This window comes from Falco peregrinus, chromosome 4 (genome assembly GCF_023634155.1).
Source record: "Falco peregrinus isolate bFalPer1 chromosome 4, bFalPer1.pri, whole genome shotgun sequence".
In the NCBI taxonomy this organism is placed as follows: Eukaryota; Metazoa; Chordata; class Aves; order Falconiformes; family Falconidae; genus Falco; species Falco peregrinus.
In genome coordinates, this window is record NC_073724.1 from 36,805,926 (window position 1) to 36,826,394 (window position 20,469).

Here is a 20,469-nt window from a genome sequence, read left to right on the forward strand (position 1 = left end):
AAACTACTCTTCCCCCTTGAAACTAAGACCTAGCAATTCATATTGCAGGTACAGTGCATCTTTAAGACATCCTCTAGGCTTTCTAAAACATCTGGATAACTAGAAAAAAAAATATGGAGCACTAATGTCTCCAAACATGTGACAATGGAGCCTGACGTATTTATTGCAGACATACTTTTACAGCAAGAACACTGTCTACAGCTGGAGAACAGGTGAAAGAAGCTGGAAAAAAATGGTATCATTTCACCACCTCAAAAAGCCCCAACCCCCAATGTGCTTTCCCCCCCCAGTTTCCAAAATACCAGGGAACCGCATGCAGTGTCTCGTACTCTGACTGCAGAAAGCAGCCAACACAATCTGTTTATGCACCTTCAGAAGCTTCTAGCAAGCTTTCAATAATTGCTGGGTTTTTTTAATCAAACAAAACTTAATCAGTACAGATTCATCATCTCTTATTCATTAAGTGCTCAGGGAAAATTTTGAATATAAACACATGCACATACAATATAGAATGATGTAGGAGAGGTAGGTTAGAACCCCAATTCTCTCAGTTTATTTTGAAACCCAAAAGCTACGCAATACTATGGATTTGTTTGTCCTTGGGTGTAGGTACAACCAAATATACAGAAAAAGACCCGAACGATCTTTCAGTCAGCAACAAATCCAGAAATTAACTGACTTACTGTCTGGATATATAACCATGAGGTTCTCCCAGACACTGAAGAAAAAGGTGTCTAGTCACCAATGCCAGTCAACATTTTAGCTGAGCACCCAAATCTTAAGATGAGTTTTCTTCTCCCATTGTTATGCTTATGTTCAGTATAAATTTATTGAGCCAAAGAAAGACAACAACGTAGTGTCAAATGTATTAGTTTCCACAACTGCATTTTTATGTTTTAATAAAAGCAGGCACAATAACCATTATTCTAAGCTGAAACTCCTTCCCAGAAGTTTCCTCTCAAAGTGTTTCTCTGAAGCTATTTATTGACTGGTCCTCCCACTCTGGAACACTCACTTGGACTTTCTAGAGAAGAAAGGGACATAATAAGCCTTTTTTGGCTGTTCAGTTAGAAATGCAAAAAAAATTATCTAAATGGAAGAAAGTTGCCTTCAGATAATATAGCCATCGTTCATCCTGATGCACTGCTGTGGACATTTCTAACATCACTTTGCACGTTACTATACTGTAGGTCCATTCACAGGTATTCAGTGAACAGTCATAATGAACTAGGTCTCATATGATGGTATGAGTGTACTGTCAAACCAATATAGTAACTCCTGTACACAAAGCAATATTCCAGCCAGTTAGATCATATTAAAGTGTATTAAACAAATTACTCCCTTCTTCCTACTAGAATTAAGCTTTCTTTCTTAAATAATAATCAACCTGTGCAGCAATGAAAAGGACTCTGATTTTAAGTATATATAAGAAACCACAACTTATTTGGTCATCTAAAGTAATCCTAGACAACAACTGAGAACACCAGATTGATCTAAGCTTCATTTCTTGACTCTTATCCAAAAGTCAGGCAGAATTTATATGATGAATGAATATCTTTATAGATAGCCTAAAACATAAATTAAACCCCCTAGAAATCTAGTATGTAACAGTAAAAAACATTAACACTGTAAATTTGGTAGCATATCTGCCAATAATATAGCTGGCAAGCATAGTGTCAAATTTGATAATATATCCCATTTTATCTACTAAATTTATATATAACCTTGCTAGTTGCAATGCATTAGACTGATAACAGCTAAAATACTTATCAGCTTGTATAAAATTAGGTATTTCTGAACATAAACAATTCCTATAATCCATCTATTTCCTGCCCTTCAGTAGTTTCCTTGCATGATGACTTCAAAGTCTGTAGTCTGCTATACCCTGCCAGTTTTACTTCCAGTATTAAAGCAAATCAAAAGACTACGAGCAAGAAGGAAAGACTAACATTACATACATTACATACTTAGTAGCTGAGAAAGGAACTTCTGCTGCAATTTGGTCTCCAATTTTATTGTAATGCACAGCTATAGCAACAACTTTCTTGAAGAATCATAAAATATAGCTTTAAAAAATCACTACTTAATCTGGTTTTAACTAAGATAATGCTTTCCTTTATAACAGTAGACTTGCATTTCACTTCCTTATATTTATGTCAAGAAAGAACATTCCTAAAACATTCAGTATGGAAAAAAAAAAGTGAAATGTTTAAAATACCAATTAGTGAAACAGTTTAAAATTTCAGGGGGGGTGTGTCATTCTTGTTTTTTCAATTTCAAAACTATTATTTCCAATATTTTAAATGCAGGGACCATGCCTTAATACAGGTTTACTCTTGCATATAAAACAAAAAGAGCTCGATCCTATTTCAGATCTTTGCATATTAATAGTGAAACTGTAACTACAGTACTATCGCTTATAACGTCTGTTAAGTAAAAACATTGTTATCTAATATTTCTTTGGGGGAAAAAATAAAAGAAGTCTGCTGATAGTCATCACTCTGCATTATACTGAATGCTTGGGAATATATTACCAAAATGTAAATCTTATTATTTAATGGTAACCTAGGATATGTGAAAAAAACACCTGATTCCAAATTAGGATTTAGGAGATTAGATTTAATTCACTCAAATTTAGCTGTCGAAGTCACTTTTTAGTCTAAGCACTTTCTATATGAGGAGTAATTACCCAATTTAACAAAAAACATTCTTCTTATGTCACATACACAGCATTCTTAAACAATAAGACTAAACTAGAAACCTTATTTCTAGAATGCTCAAAGGTGAGATAAATCCCACTTCAGGTGCCTACGTATATAAAAAGGTGCCTCTAAATACCTGTTTTTTCAGTTGCATACTCCTTCATTTTAAAAATAAACCCCACATTTCTCCTGTTCTTGATATATTTCATTCTTTTTAATAAGTTAAAGGTTATTTACAAGAAAAAAAAAATATAATCAAACTAAGCAAAGATATTTTCTATAGAAATGAGAGACTGAATGCAGTTTTGCATTCCTTTCAGTCCTTAAATCTGTTACCTTGGAATTCATATGTTTACTAGAATATCAAAAACATTTCCAAAACAAACATTACAATGAGCATTTGAAGTCTAGCTTCTTAGCATCTCATTTAGAAAGCTACTGCTTGAGTCAATTCTACTTAAGCTAATCAGAATTTTTTCTTGTCACTTTAACAAGTGTTCAGTATTAGTCTAAAATCCCTTGTCACTTGTACTTGAGTTACAAAGGAAAAAATCTGAAAATGATACTGCATGTTTCACCAAATATTAACTCTGCCTCTGCAGAACTGTTATGTCTACTGCTGACCCACAAGTCAGAAAGAATACAACTTGAACTTTAGAAAACAGGAAATATCTGCACTATTCTAACTATTAATTATTTTTTTTTCAAGAATTAAAAAAGCTGAGTACTAATGGAATGCTTCTTGTCCTTCAAGTTTCAAGACTATAGTCAAGTGGGACCCCCACAATGCCATACATAATGACTTCTACTGACTATAATTATATCACAATGATATTGATTTAACGGTTAACATTCTATATTGCAAAACAGTTGCACTAGAAGCACAAAGAAACCCGTATCTCATCCCGAGTAAAAAGAGTTAACAATCAATGGGTACCTTAATAGAGAATGGAAATACAATTTTAACCTCAAAAAAGTGAACAGCATATTTTTGCATTGTCATCCACACTCCTATGGGTATTCTTTTTCTGTCTCTTAATGATTCTCACCTCTTCCTAATTTCCGAATCCACAAGGAGTTGCCTTTTTTTGTGTGGTGGAGGTGGTGGGAGTTCCTCTTTAGCATGCTTAACCAGGATTTGTTCTCTTGTGGTCACCATAGTTACAGTTTCCATTACAGTTGTCTGTGTTAGTGATGTCTGAGTGGTAGTGACGGCCTGCGAAATCTGTGAGAAGTATAAAAACAGAGGTCACTTGTCTGAAAGACTTCAGTAAAGGCTGTTTGGTGTAGCAATAGAAAATGAGAAACTGCTCCCACCTGATCATAGGCTGATCTTCAGAAAAAAATAACACTATCCACAACTCAAACCAAATTATCTGACTCATGCTGTGTGAATAAGGTATCTGCAGAAGTCAATATCAAAATCAGAAAGGATCCTAAACAGATTTAACTTATGGCTCCCTGTAAGTCACGCTGAATGAAGGAAAGGAATGAATGGTCAATTTTATGAGGGAATTTAACGATAGCAAATATATAAAATGTTACTATTGCTATATGTTACTCTGCCTCCATTATGAAAATTTATTGAGAATTGATAAAGGCACAGTAATGGCACTAAATTACCAATTATCATTTTTACCATTTAAAACAATTTTCAAACTAGAATATAATTCATCATAACCTTCTTGCATAAAAGGGCAGTTAGCTTTCTGTCAGGAAATCTTAAATTAGAAAACATGCACTGCAAGGCAAATTAATTTAGATCCGTTTTATTCCATAATAAAAAAATAGTGTTAAGAGGTCATACCAGATACTAATACACATAATATGTAACACTGTAAACACTATCAATCTAATGCATTTAACTTTGCTTGGTAATATGAAAAAAAAACCCTTCATACAATTCAGCTGCACAAAAAAAGGTAACGATGAGAAATATTTTCTGCTCATATTTTTTTTTGAAAGATACTGGTTGTACATGTACTGCCTGTTCATATTTGTTTCCGTACAACACCAACTACAAACTATCCACTTAAATGTGGGCAGCTGTTCTTAAGTCCTTTAACTCATGAGAAATGGGTCACTTCTTTTTTGCTTGTCAGATGATGGCTCATTTGTCAAAATGCTCTAGTTATAGCTCCAATGACCACCTCACAGTTTAGGGGCATTGAAATGGAAAATAAAAGGAAGAAGTTATACCAGGAGCAGGAAAAGCTGTGCACCAGAAAAGCCCTGCTTCTGTGCTTATTGTCAATGTGCAAAAATTAGGAAGACCTTCCAATTCAATTACATGAAAGCCAGTATCAAAAATTCCATGATACTATATACATGTATATACATTATCTATTAGTGCTTGCATCAGAAACTCAGTAAGAAAACTTTAGTTAGTTACTTTAGTTACTGAGACATCAGTTTTCTAGAAACAATAAAGAAGAGGCATACCAGGTAATTAACATCTTTCCCATGTTTTCTTACATGGCAAAAAATAGAGTGACAAGGAAAGGTGGATACTGTTAGCAACCAGATTCTCAGCAGGCAACATCAGTAAACCTAACAAAAACCTGAAAAAAAAATCCCATGGCTTCCTGCCAACATTGCCAAATCTTCCACACAGTCTTTTAAACAAAATCATCTTCCCATTCTTTGTCCAGTCTGCCAATGGAAGTGATGATTAGGGAAGTCTGTCACCAATGTAATTTTGGCAGTCTTTCTTACTTAGAGCTGTCAGCTCAATGCTGTGCTTCACCCTCTAGAAATAACCAGCTGCTAAGGCTTTAGAGCAGAATATAGACTACTCAGAAGACTACAAAATTATGATTCAGAAGATTTTTTTTTCCCTCTGGATTAATTATGTCAGTTGGAGTAAGCTGCTTGTGAACTGCAGGGAATTAGCTAATGTATGAACTACATAAATCCTTTAGAAAAAAAAAAAACACGAAAAACCAAACCACCCAGCTGACTTATTAATCACTACAATATTATGTATTAATACTTTTGTTCTAGTTCCCTCAACAAGATATATTGTCTTTGATATTTTCATCTACAGAAATCATGTCAATATTAAGTAAACATTTCCATATAGTTTTAATAAAAATGTAGATTTTTTTAATTAATTGCAGAGGCAGAAAGGAAAAGCAAATTATAGCTTCTTATGTCTAGGGTTCTATAAAATTTGAGAATAACACCTGATGTCATCTTTCACTGAATTGATTCTGTAGGTAAGAGCACTCCAAATAATTGCTTGCTCCTTGTATGCACTTTCGGGTACAGTCTCCCTCTCCTTTTCTCACAAAATTCTTACTACACTTGGTTTTATCCAAAAAAACAATGATAGGATGATGTTTCTGACACCTGAGGTCATATCCTGTCATGTTTCCATTTGCCAGTCAATACCAGGGTACAGTTTACAGTGAAGAAATGTAAAACAATAAACCACAGCTAGGGCTCTGTGGGAATCATCTGCAGCATACTACCAATTACACAGGGGTAACAGTTTCAGCTGGTGATTGGGAGCAGTGCCTCAAAAGTAGGCCATGTAATTACCATATGCTCAGAGTAGTCAAGTCACGATGCTGTAGGGGGTAATGATTTACATGTCAAAACAGTAAAGATGTATTTTTAATGCTTAATCAATAGGAGTGGAGGTTAAATGCTATATACTTCAAAAGGAGAATTGAGATGTGAATTTTAAGTTCATAATCATTCTAATTAGAGACTGGGTAAGAGTAAAAGTACTGAAGATTACACTGCAATGTAACTCCACAAGATGAAGTTGGTTCACATTTAAAAGCGTGCACACACTTTAGTGGGTAAAGGACGATCCTTAAAAATAAAAGGAAGTACAAAACAGTAAGTAGCTTTTGTTAGCTTTCCACGGCCAAAAAAAAACCCCAAACAACAAGGAACCCACCTCTTAAATCTAATCACTGCCTTGTTTCATGTATTATTCAAAGAGGATCCAAATAATGACAGTATAGTTTCCCCATCCTTCTCAGTTCGTGACAAGCAAATGTGAATCTGAGAAGGGGCAATGCAGACTAGGCCTTTAACCCACTAGAAAATCGTATGGAAAGTGCTAAGGTGACTCACAAGGCTGTACATTAAAAGGCTTTCAAAATACAATGCTAGGCAAGCCTTTAAAGTGCAGTTTCACATCAGCAAGCTCATCTTAGAAACATGTTAAAACTCATCTCTTTCAGAGTGGACAAATTTAAATCTTCCTTTTCATCCTCTACAGGCAAAGGTATGTACAGTGTGTGTATAGCACTTCAGTAGTTTTATGTCATCTTATTTCTCTTTTATGCAGCAGCCTACTTTTAATGCCATCATTTATTACTGCCTTTGGAAGTGCCCTCCGTCATGATAAACTCATAATTTTCCTTAACACTCACTTTTGGAGCTGTCATCTGTTCTTTGATGAAGTGTATGTATGTGAGTGGGGAAGTTCAGATGAAGAATGGTGTTTTCTTTAGTTTGGGAAGGTTTTCAGTAAACTTAGTGAAGCATAATGAAATCACCAAAGTTGAGTTTAGAGTTTCTAAAAGCTATGCATCTAGTCTAAGCAAGTTGTCCTTGTCCTTGATTCCACTGTGTGGTCAATGAAGGAAAGTTGACATTTTCATGATGAGGACAAACTGCTTTTTAGAGGTATCTCTCTCTCTTACCCTTGTTGTCCACTCCTTTGTTGCAGAAGTTTCAGCCATGAGTTCTGATTAGATGCTTTAAATTCACCAGCAATGAATTGCAGCAATGAATTCAGCTAAATGTGGGAAGGCTCACATTCTACTTTCTGGACTTTTCCTTTGGGAAGTATAACTGCTTCCTATGCCTAGTTGGAGAATCAGCTTTGAACTGAGGATGAGGGTGTCTCTTCCATTTAATTTCGTATTTTGCTAACAAGTTATTTATTTAGTGACACTTTAGTAAGAGAAGGAGGGGAAATAACTACCTACAAATATGTAATTATGAAGGTACTTTGAGAATTATTAATGAATGGAATAAAGTTTACTTTGAAGACAGTATCTGTTTGATGAATAAAGTGTACATTTTCAGATAGATTTTAGTGAAAATTGTTGTATTTTTCCCCTTCGTCCAATTCCCCTCCTCCCCAGTCCATGATTAGAGAGAATAATTACATCTTTTAGAGGCATTTTATTCTTGCAGTCTAAATGTGTAAATGAGCGCTGTAATGAATAAATGTATAAACCCTACTAACATTATCTGCCCTGCCTAGACAGAAACACATGGCAAATAGTATCAATATTTCAGAGAGGACATATCTAAACCGTGTAACAGTGCCTTAGGAATTAGTCCTTCATTTAGCACTGAACGTGAAATGTCTCCAGGACGTGAAGCAGTAAGCCCACTACAGCATACCAACTCTGTGGCAAGCAAAGTAGCTTCCTCTTGGAGGAAAACTTATCAACTGATGCATGCTGTTATAAGACAGTTACACTGTTTTGGGAATCCAGAGCTATCCCACCAGTGCTGCTCTATGATGTATGGTTGTACAGCCTCAGGACTGCTCACTTCACAAGGAGACTTTCTCTTCTGTAATCTAAAACTAGTATCTGCTTTTAGGACCAATCAACAACCTAAATATCTCTTGAAATGACTTAACAACTTCAAATCATGTGACCCCATGAGGCCATCCCACATTCAAACTGCACCTCTGAATTTTCCTCTGCATTGAAACAACAGGTCTCCTAAAGCAAATAAACAAGAGTTAAACCAAATTTTCAAGTGTTATAAATGCCATGTAGCACAAACTGGTTTTGCCTCCTGTTACTAAGTGAATTTGTACCCTTTCACCATTTTCTTCTCTTTTGTTCTCCCAAACTGATTTTTCCAACTTCAGATACACAAGACACAGTATCTCAAAGCAAACCAAAAGGTTAAGGTATGATTGGAAGCATGGTTATTGAGAGGTATTCAGATCATTACAGGAAGCATAGCAGTTTTCATTTATTTACCCAGACATAAGTTCGTAGAAGCATTAGTATATAGCAAAAAAAAAAAAAAAAAAAAGAAAAGTGCAGCATGGTCAAGGGAATTGAATCGAACTGACCAGAACTGTGAGAGGCCCTCCTATGAACAGGACAGGTGCATGCAGTAAAATTCTGCCTTGTGTTATCAGTAAAAAGTCTTCATGTCCATTTTACCAGTCATACAATAATAGCACAAAACCTCCTCAATACCCATGACATAATGGAGTGAAAAAATGTGACCTGATTTGGGTTTTAATCTAGTAAGAGATGCTGAAAAATGGCTAGGAAAAATAAATGTGTATGGGTTTGAATACTACACCAGAGGACTGATTTTTGTTATCTGGTTTAAAAAACGTGAAACTTTAAAACCTAAAATTCTTTTTTTAATGTATTACAGTTAACGTGAAGGAGCTAAGAAAAATAGCAATAGATTATATCCTTTTTTTTTTCACTGGGATTTTGGCTATAGTATGGATTGATTTCTTTTTTTTCCCCAAGAAAAGTCTCTTTTTATGGCCTTTCTTTTTAACCTGTACATTAGCATAACATAATGAGAGGTAAAACATTAATCTATCATAAACTTTCACTGTTTAAAAGTTATAAAAATATTTTTTTCTTTAGTAAACAGTTCTCACACTAATTTCAGGCTAAGTGCTATTCCACAGACAGCCATAAAAACAGTGCATTTGAAGTGACTTAATAATATAGGTTAAAAATAAATTAACTGGGAAGAGTATTTTTAGTATGGATTGTATCATCCCTGAAAACATAGTTAACAACCCAAGAAAGTAATCAACACTATAAAGAGAGAACTAAACCCAAGGAGATAAATAAAAATCTGGAAAGTTATATTACAGTTGCATTATGCTGTCCTAAAAATAAAATATATCTCAAGCAATCATGCAGGGGAAAAAAATAAAAAAATAAAACAAAAAAACCCCCAAAAAACCAAACAGCACCAAAACTACTTCAAGCATTTAACTGGGAAAGAATTTAACTGTCACCAACTGACAAAATTATGGTTTTAACAAACCTGTTTAGAATTGCTCTCCACCTTCTGCACAAGGCTATCCCAGCGCTGGGCAAAATTTTCAAGACGGCTTTCCAGCTTTTGAGCCACTGCTTTATTTTTCACAGCTATCAGGAGGTCTTGGCTGAGTGACTTCAGCTTACCCATCATTTGCTTTTTCATTTCTAGATCTCCTTTTAGGATCTGTTAAAAGAAGTAACAGCTGGAAGAACAGTAATTTATATGACGGGGGCGTGGGGGGGTGGGGTGGGGAATGGGAGGGGGGACACCACCGAAAAATGAACCCCAAACCAACAAACTTAGAAGAAAAATCCTTACGAGAGCATCATAAAGAACCTAAAATGGGTAAGGCTATTTCATACAAACTCCTATACTTCCATTCTGCTGTCACTGTAAAAACTGCTGGCAGAGCTGACATAGGGGAATGGACACATTGCACTTCACAAAGCAATATAACATGACAGGTGGAGCAACTCTAGACATCACAGAATGCCTCAGGTGGCGACATAAATCAAAAAGCTAACAGCTGTGTGACATTAATAACCTTAAAAAGGCACTAATATTAACAACTATATCAACATTTCAAACAACATATCTTTAAAGCTTTTTTGTACTTTGTCATACATTTAATGGTAAATCTCATGGGGAAAAATATTTTCTAGAAAAATATTTGTCCACAAACAAGGATAAAAAAAAAAAAAAACAAACAAAAAACCCCAAACAAACAAAAAAAAAACCAAAAAACAAACCAAAACCAAACCAAACAAAAAAAAAAAAAACTCAAAGAAAATGAGTTTGGTTTTGGCAGTACTGAAAAATCATATATTTCTCATCTTCTTTGGATCCCAGCAGGCTCTGGTTACATGGCAGTAGCTTCCCACGGAACAGGGAATCCTTTGAAACTCCAAGAGCTTTACTGACTGTGCCAAGAGAAGGGCCCTGCAGCTGGGAGCCTGGAGACACCTGTGTACAACCTCTGGACTCAGCAAGCTGCCTTACAGCTTGAACTCATGGATGCTAACAGAAAAGGAGAAATCATCAGTCTTCACATCTCTACTGCAGTAAACTGCCAAGGGATCTTGAAACTCCCAAGATCTATACATGAAAATATGAATTAGACTCTTTAGAGATCCAGTAGTCATCCATAGGTCCAGTTTTCACCTGGGTTTATTTTTTAATGCCTCTACTGGTTTACTCCACTGATTTTCACATCTTAAGCATTAATTTCCCAGAATTTCCTCAAGCATTCCCCCAGAAGAAATCTAGCCATGGTTTCCACTTGGCCAAAAGCCAGCACCAGAAGGCATGTGGCAACCCGGATGGACCTCCTATGTTAACATGCAGCTGTCCAGGTGACAGGCTGCAGGGGATGTCTGAGCCTGTCCTGCTGCAGGAGGGCAGCAGAGATAACAGTGGTGTGAGGTGCAACCAGGTGGATGATCTGCTCAGCCTGGTGGCAGAGCTGAAAGAAGAAGAAGAAAGCTTAAGGAGTTGTCAGGGAGTGTGAGAGGGAGAGAGACTGGTGGAGACACTCTCTACCATCACTGAGACAATTGCACTGGATGGACACATGACAAGAAACAGAGGCTCCCCTGCCTACTTTCCAGAAGCAGATGGAGAGTACCTAAATGACAGGGAGGAATGGAAACAGGTCTCTGCTTGGGGCAGCAGGCGAATCATCCCCCAGCCTACTTCACTTTCCCATGCACCCCTATACAATATGTATGCAGCTCTGGAACCTAAAAGCCAGGAAAATGATGATGTGGATGAAAGTCCATCCAGGCTGGAGGAGTTGCCTGGGGAGAGTTGATCAGCCCCACACATCAAGACCAGTTCTGCTAGGAAGAAAAGAAAGGTGGTTGTCATCGGCAACTCCACTTTGAGAGGAATGGAGGGCCCAATATACTGACCAGACCCAACCCATAGGGAAGCCTGCTGCCTCCCTGGGGCCTGGGTAAGGGACGTTGCTAGAAAATTCCCTTGTCTGGTTTCTTGCTCAGATCACTGCCCATTACTGGCCTTCCAAGTGGGCAATGATGAAGTTTAAATGAGAGGAAATATAAGGGCGACCGAGAGAGACCTCAGAGCCTTGGGGTTACTGGTTGAGGGATCAGGAGAACGAGTAGTGCTTTCCTGTATCCTACCAGTTGCAGGGAAAGATGGGCCATGTAATCAGAAGACCACACACATCAATACCTGGCTCCAGTCACGGTGTCAATGGCTAAATTTCAGGGGGTTTGATCATCAGTGAGTTTACATGGCAGCAGGCCTGCTGGCAGCAGATGGGATTCACTTGCATCAAAGGGGAAACAGTATCCTAGGTTAGGAGTTAGCAGGGCTCACCAACAGAGCTTTAAACTTGATTCAAAGGGGGAAGGGAATAAAACCAAGCTTGTTGAGAGATGAGCCTGGGGGTGGCATGCCAGGGTTGGAGGCAAGACCGATAGCACAACTGAAATGCATTTATGTCAATGCCTGGAGAAGGGGCAACAACCAGGAGGAGATGAAAGCCATTCTGCAGCAGGAAGACCATGATATAGTCACCACCGTGGAAGCATGGGATAACTCACATGACTGGAGTGCTGCAATGGATAGCTACAAACTTCAGAAGGGATAGGTGGAAAGACAGGTGGCGGGGTAGCTCTGTGTACAGGGAGTTTTTCGACTGCCTAGAGCTGCATGGTGGCGAACAGTAGGGTTGAGTGTTTATGGATAAGAACCAGGGGGAAGGCCAAAAGAGCCGATATTCTGGTGGGAGTGTGTTACAGACCATCCAACTAGGAAGAAGAGGCAGATGAAACATTCTACAAGCAGCTGGGAGAAGTCTCAAGATCGCTAGCCCTTGACCTCATGGGGGAATTAAACCTACCACATGTCTGCTGGAAATGCAGCACAGCAGAGGGGAAACAGTCCACGAGTTCCAGGAGTGTGTGGAAGATAACTTCCTGACACAGCTAGTCAGTGAGACAGCCAGGGGAGATGCCCCGCTGGACCTGCTGTTTACAAAGAGGGAAGGAGTGGTGGGTGCTGTGAAGGCTGGAGGATGTCTTTGGCATAGCAATCATGAGGTGATAAGAGTTTTTGAATCTCAGAGAAGTAAGGAGGGGGGGGTCAGCAGAACCTTGGACTTCTGGAGGGCCAACTTCAGCCTGTTTAAGAGTCTAGTTGACAGAGTCCCTTGGGAGATAGCTTTGAAGGAACAAGGTGTCCAGGAAGGCTGGACATTCCTCAGGAAGGTAGCAGGAGCAGGCTGTCGCCATGTGCCAAAAGACAAGCCATTGCGGGAGAAAACTGGCCTGGCTGAACAGAGAGCTTTGGCTGGAACTCGGAGAAAAAAGGAGAGTTTGCCGCCTCTGGAAGAGGCAGGCAGCTCTGGAGGACTACAAGGATGTTGCAAGGTTATGCAGGGAGAAGATTAATGAGGTGAAAGCCCAGCTACAACTCAGGCTGGCTGCTGCTGTAAAAGATAACAAAACATGTTTATACAAGTGTGTTATAAACGAAAGGAAGGCGAAGGATAGTCTCCGTCCTTTATTGGATGCGATGGGGAGCATTGCCACAAAGGCTGAGCTGCTAAATGCCCTTTTTGCATTAGTCTTTAATCGTAAGAGCAGTTGTTCCCTCTGGGTACTCACCCCCCTGACCTGGAAGACGGGGACAAGGAGCAGAATAAAGTCCACACAGTCCAGGAGGAAACAGTCAGTGACATGATGCTCCATTGAGTTGTGCACAAGTCTATGGGATCCACCCAAGGGTACTGAGGGAGCTGGCAGAAAAGCTCAGCAAGACACTCACCATCATTTACCAACAGTCCTGGCTAACTGGGGAGGTCCCAGTTGACTGGAGGTTAGCCAATGTGATGCCCATCTACAAGAAGGGCTTGAAGGAGGATCTGGGGAACTACAGGCCTGTCAGCCTGACCTCGGTGCTGGGGAAGGTTATGGAGCAGGTCATCCTGAGTGCCATCATGTGGCACATGCAAGGACAGCCAGGGGAACAGGCCCAGCCAGCAGGACTTTATGAAAGGCAGGTCCTACTTGACAAACCTCATCTCCTTCTATGACAAGGTGACCCACCTAGTGGATGAGGGAAAGGTTGTGGATATTTTCTACCTGGACCTTAGTAAAGCCTTTGGCAGTATCTCCCACAGCATGCTCCTGGAGAAAGTGGCTGCTTATGGCTTGGAAGGGTGTACTCTGTGCTGGATTTAGATTTGGCTGGATGGCCAAGCCCAGAGAATAGCAGTAAATGGAGTTACATCAAGCTGGTGGCTGGTCACATGTGGTGTTTCCTAGGGCTCAGTATTGGGGCCAGTCCTGTTTAATACCTTTACTGACTATCTGGATGAGGGGATTGAGTTCACCCTTGGTAAGTTTGCAGACAACACCAAGTTGGGGGCAGTGTCCATCTGCTTGAGAGTAGGAAGACTCTACAGAGGGATGTGGACAGGATGGACCAATGGGCTGAGGGCAACTGTAAGAGGTTGAACAAGGAGACGTGCTGGGTCCCGCACTTGGTTCACAACCACCCCATGCAACGCTACAGGTTTGGGGATGAGTGGCTGGAAAGCTGCCCAGCAGAAAATGACCTGGGGATGCTGACTGACTGCCACCTGAATATCAGCCAGCGGTGTGCCCAGGTGGCCAAGGCAGCCAATAGCATCCTGGCTTCCAACTGAAATATATAGTGTGGCCAGCAGGACAATGGAAATGTTTGACCCCTGTGCTCAGCTCTGGTTAGGCCATATCTCAAATGCTGTGTTCAGTTTTGGGCTCCTCACTTCAGAAGAGATGTAGAGGTGGGAGAGCATGTCCAGAGGACATTGAAGGTGGTGAAAGGTGTAGAGCACAATTCTTAAGAGGAGCAGCTGAGGGAACTGGAGTTGTTTAGTTTGGAGAAAAGAAGGCTCAGGGGGGGATCTTATTGTTGTCTGCAACTACCTGAAAAGAGGTTGTAGGCAGGTGGGGATTGGTCTCTTCTCCCATGTAACTAGCGACAAGACAAGAGGAAATGGCCTTAAGTTACACCAGGGGAGGTTTAGATTGGATATTAGGAAAAAAAACTTCACTGAAAGGGTGGTAAAACATTGGAACAGCCTGCCCAGGGAGGTGGTGGAATCTCCATCCCTGGAACTGTTTAAAAAACACATAAATGTGGCACTTAGCAACACGGATTAGTAGTGAACTTGACAGTTCGGGGTTAAGGGTTGGAATTTACTACCTTAAAGGTCTTTTCCAACTTAAATGATTCTATGATTCTCTACACCCTCTGTGCTAAGCATAGCCAAATTTTGATTTCTCAGTGCAGTTGAGGATTGCAATCTAATCCCCAAGGCATGAAAGTTATAATTAGACAAATATTCAGACAACATAATTTAGTATACTTTCCTGTAGCTGTATAATCCGAAATTGTCATCTGAAATACAGCTCAGTAAAAGAAAGAATCAGCCTTTGTAATCAGTTCTTTTTCTGTTCAGATGTGGTTTGAAACATAATTATCAATGTTGGCTGCAGTTAATATAAACATTTAAATTTACATGTCCCTAAGAAAGACCCGCTAACACACTTTATATTTAAGAATCTGTTTGCATAGTAGCAGATCTAAAAGAGGGAACAGACTAGATATAAAACTATTTGTCATTTTAAAATCTCAAGGCTTGTTATATTTGACTTTTTTTTTTCCCTGCCTACAGTGTCAGAAATAGCTCATGTGAAAGCCACAACATACACTGACTGAAATAAGAAGAAATGGTACCCTATAAAACATGATTAGGGAATTCTGAACAAAAGTGTTCTATTCCCAACATCCTCAGCTGAAAAGAACTGTATGAAACACAAATGAGTTCAGCATCAATCCCACATACATGGAGCTCAATCAGTAAGTGAAGCACAAGAAAGAGGATGCTAAAACTTTCTATGTCAAAGGTCCTACTGTATGCTCACTACTACCTAGTATGGTTTTGTGATAGCTACAGTTAACCTGTAAAAATATACTGAGGGATGCTGTTTTCACATTTCCTTACTGAAAACATGTCAATGTGTTACAGTAACCAGAAATATGCTCTAGTTTTGATTTTTTACGGTACAAGAATAGACCTAAAATATAAATGAACACCAAAATATGTAATTCACCAATCTGCAAGGGGCTAAATGATACTGTCCTCTTTATAAAATTAATTATCAAATAACTCAGCCATAACTTCTGTCAAGTACTTACTGTAAACTCCAATATTTGAACATTACACAGTGGTTTCCTTATTTGTTGGTAATGTTCTATTAGTTGCTTATTTGTTTTCAAGTTTTTAATTATTGATTTTTTCCTCTTCCTTAAACATCACCAAAAGCTCTCTTTGGTAATTGTTTCATTCTAATCAGCCACATTGCTCTAAGGTAATTGTTCAGCTGTAAAGAGATTTATTCCAGTAAAAGATACTCTAATTTCTAATTTATCTCTTCTAATAAGTAAAGAAATTTGCATTACGGGAAGGAAGAGAAGATTTAACTCTATATCAATGGAATATTTACTACAAATATATAGATCTAGATCTTGTATAACTTTGAGTAGGTCTCAATATTTTTTATGAAGAAGAGGAATACCATCACCTTCATTTTATACACTGCAAAACTTAGGCACAGGACATGAAAACAACCTATCAAGCCTGTGCCATAAATGACAGTAAAATTTCCCCTCAGTTTGTCCATTTGTGTTCTACATTCTCAGTGCACCACATCCTCCTGCTTAGTCCATGCTCTATGTCACCTTTTGCCTTGTGTAAGAATTCAGACAATTATAGTGACAGTGAATAAATGGTGGGTGGAAAAAAAAGAAAAAAGTAAAGTGTTTTAAGGAAATCTTTTTAGAACTAGAAGAGCTACTCATCAACATAAGGAAAAAAAACAATGAAGTCTATTAATATATGCACAAAGTAGTAAAGCCTAAACAGTTTTTCAGACCTTTAGACTATTAAGAAGAAAGTTAATGACAAAGGAGAAACATTTTCACATACAAATACTGAATGCAACCTCTGAAACATGTCATTTGAGATTCCTAAAACACAAAGCTTTCTTACAAGAAACAAAACTCTGAACAAAAACTCTTATGAATACATATTATGGGTTGATAATTTAAGAAGAAATCTAATTGACTTGATATCAGTTTTAACACAACGTTAGAACTGGATGGATTGCTACACTGACCAACAATGTGTTTTACCTGTTCATTCCAATAACAATTAAAATGTGACCACTAAAGCCGAGAGAAAAAGAGGGAGAGCATCTGTACCAGGTTTACAGGCAAGATTTTAGCAGCCGAGGGGCTGCAAGGGTGAACTTCTGTGAGAAAACACCAGAAGACACAATTCTCATGTTCCAGACATGTCCAGAACCAGTTCCAGACAGCTCCAAAACAGACCCACTGCTGGCTAAAGCTGAGCCCATCAGCGGCTGGTGGTGCCTCTGTGATATCATTAGGAAAGGGTAAAAAACACTGCACAGCAGCTGTAAGAGAGAGGAGTGAGAAAAATGTGAAAACAGCCCTGCAGACACAGGTCAGAGAAGGAGGAGAGGGGGGAGGTCATCCAGGAGCTGGAGCAGAGATTCCCCTACAGCCCATGGTAGAAGACCATGGTGATGCAGGGTGTCCCTCTGCAGCCCATGGAGGGCCCCCACACTGGAGCAGGTGGACGTGCCTGAAGGAAGCTTATGATCCTGTGGACAGCCTGTGCTGGAGCAGGCTCCTGGCAGGACCTGTGGCGCCATGGGGACTCAGGCTGCAGCAGTCTGCTCTTGAGGACTGCACCCCATGGAAAGGACCCACGCTGGAGCAATTTGAGAACTGCAGCTTGTGGGAAGGATGCACATTGCCACAGTTCATGAAGGACTGTCTCCCATGGCTGAGACACCACATGGAGCAGGGAAACAGTGTGAACAGGCAATTTCAGCAAAGGCAACATGATGAACTGGCTGCAACCCCATTGCCCCCACCACTCAGGGAGAGAAGTGAGAGAGGTTGGGTGTGAGTTGAGCCTGGGCAGAAGGGAGGTATGGGTGGAAGGTGTTTTAAGGTTGTTCTTATTTCTCATCACCCTACTCTGAATTGGTTGGCAATAAATAAAATTAATCTCCTTCACAGAGAGTCCGTTTTGCCTGTGACAGTAACCGGTGAGTGATCTCCCTGCCCTAATGTTGACCAACGAGCTTTTCACCTCATTTTCTGCCCCTGTCATGCTGAGGACGGGGAGTGAGAGAGTGTCACCTCACAGCCAGCCAAGGCTAACCTACCCACAGTACAATAATGTTTGGGACCCCCAAATCTCTCTTTTGTTAGATGGATTTAAAGAAATTTTTTCTTCCACTTCCCAAAGTGTACCTCAACCTCCATGCATTAGAGTATTCTGACACCAAACAGAAAACCAAAGTGTAATTTATACTTTTATTTAAAATGTTTTAACTTGCCTCCTTCTCCCAGTTTGGGAGAATCATACATGAGAAAGAATCTACAGAAAACTAACATTTATTAATAATGGTGAGCCTGCAGTCAAATAATTAGAAAGGATAAAATTTTGGGGAAACACCTGCTTGTTTATATTAAGTGAAATAATCAGAATTTGGGCTGCAAAAATCTTCCAGCAATCCTAAAACTGGAATCCATGTATGGAGATTTTGGTTCAGGAACAATCTCAATCTTTCTGCTTACTCAAAATTGTTACTACTGTCTGAAAATGTATGCATACTGACTACCAGTTTAACAAATGTGGGTAAATGAAATCTTACTTTTAAGCAGTAGTAGTGCTTACTATCAAAAATCCTGTCTTAACTAAAATTAACAGTGTATTTCCTTGCACTTGAGAAACATGAGATAAAATTACTGTGGAGAAGACACTGATTTATTACTGCATCAGCAAGCAGTAGTTAAATCCCGATTTCTTCAGAAGTATCCTGACCTGCAAATATGCATAAAAAGTACCAGCTGCTCTTTCTTATTTTTACCTTCAATGTGTTACTATGTAATGCCATATTAATGTAATGTAGAGTCAACATTTTTTTCACACTGTGAACGTCTCAACAGACCTACATCACTTCAGGCACTTCAGAAGGCTTAGGACCTTGTCAGAGGGCTGCAGAATTTGAAAAGAGCAATCGTAATGCTAAATGGTTTAATAAAATACTTTCAGAAATATCCTTCATGCTTAAGAGACTGAAATCTGGCTAAAGAATATGACCTTAATCTTGCCAAATTGTGCATATAAGAGAGACAGGAAAAATAGGCTGTAAGCTTTTATGCCATATCATGATATCAAACCTAGCATTCTTACCATCTAACAGGAGAAACTAAAACTGTAATTTCCTGCTGGAAACTGTTAGATAACTGAGGGACCAAGCTATCATATTATTTTATTTTTTTTATCAGTAAAAGAATATATGTTTATTGCTTCACAGACTCATCTTTACAATTCTGGAACAAGGTGGCCTAATTATAAAGGTGATTTTTCATGACAGCTTCTCCTTTACTACATCCAAACACAAATCTATGTCCAAAATAACATATACCAAAAGACAGGCCTGATTTGCATGTCAGAGTCAGGATACCATGATCCCATTTTTCTCTATGTCTAAAAGCCAGTCCAAGAAAGCAAAAAATATATTCTCTGACAAGAATTTTCATGTGGGTGATGTATTAATACAAATTCCCCATGTTTCAGGCAAGACTAAAATAGTAAATTCTCATCCATGAAACTCCTGACATTGGCATTGTGTGAAGGTAAAAATATATGCTCATGGGAATTTGGAGATGATTCCTACTAGGTCTAAAATCTGGTAGAGGAATTCCAGTAGAAAAAATTTTCTGCTACAAATTAAAGAGACTAAAGAGACAGTGTTTCTCCAGCATACCATCAAGATTTAAATATCTGAACTACTGTGATATTATCAGCTGTTTCTAAAAACATCCAAGTTACTCATATGCAGAAAAGAGTAAGTTGCTGCTAATAAACCCCACCTATTCTGTCAAAGATGACATGATTCTTGTTGCAGTTCAGGAGGATGGAAGAATCACTTTATTTACTCTAGTGTTCATTCAGTTCCATGAAACACTGAAATGCTTTTATGACAGTAATGCTTAACAATTTAAACTGGCAACATAAGGAATTTCATGAGAGTGTATATTTATTTCATGAATCAAATTTATGAAAATACTACTTTTAAAAGTATTTCCTTCTTAAAATTATATTTCCAAGAAATTCTGAAAGGTACCCAAACTGGTCTTACCCTTAACACTTGTAAACCATTAATATCCTGCTACTTCACAATTTGTAATACATTTCAACCCACAGTTCTTATTTCTTCCATCAACTAGCCAGAATCCACAAGTACTAATTTATTGAATAAATCTGATTTTCTTGCCATATTTTTTTCTTCATGAAGGTACTCCAAAGCATCTTGAGTTTCCTCTAATTCATTATGCATCAATAAAAGCCTGGCTTGAAGTCAACTTCAAGATTGTTTACATCTTAGATTACTAGAATTTCTAGGAAGCATATACACTGAGACAACATGAAGAGTTCCCTTCCTTTACAAAGAAGCTGACTTAATCCTAAGTAATCTTTAATCAATGCCCAAGCCTTTACTTCTAAATAAATGTTCTTATTAGCCCCTAAAGAGTTACAGAAGGAAAAAGGAGGGAAGGGGGAAAACCAACCAACCAAGCGTGGTAGAATAATAATTATGATGTTTTAAGATTACATTAACAATCG

At 38.6% G+C, this 20,469-nt stretch overlaps 1 protein-coding gene across 10 annotated transcripts in view; it reads right to left on the reverse strand.

Annotated features, from left to right (window-relative positions):
* The window catches only part of DMD (dystrophin), a 1,160,159-nt gene that overhangs the window by 745,957 nt on the left and 393,733 nt on the right, over positions 1 to 20,469 (reverse strand). For all 10 annotated transcript variants that reach the window (XM_055801176.1, XM_055801179.1, XM_055801178.1 and 7 more), the window contains 2 exons: positions 9,723 to 9,902; positions 3,752 to 3,927 (listed from right to left, as the gene is read on the reverse strand). In XM_055801176.1, the coding sequence (XP_055657151.1) occupies positions 3,752 to 3,927; positions 9,723 to 9,902 (356 nt within the window). The remainder of the gene's footprint in view (positions 1 to 3,751; positions 3,928 to 9,722; positions 9,903 to 20,469) is intronic.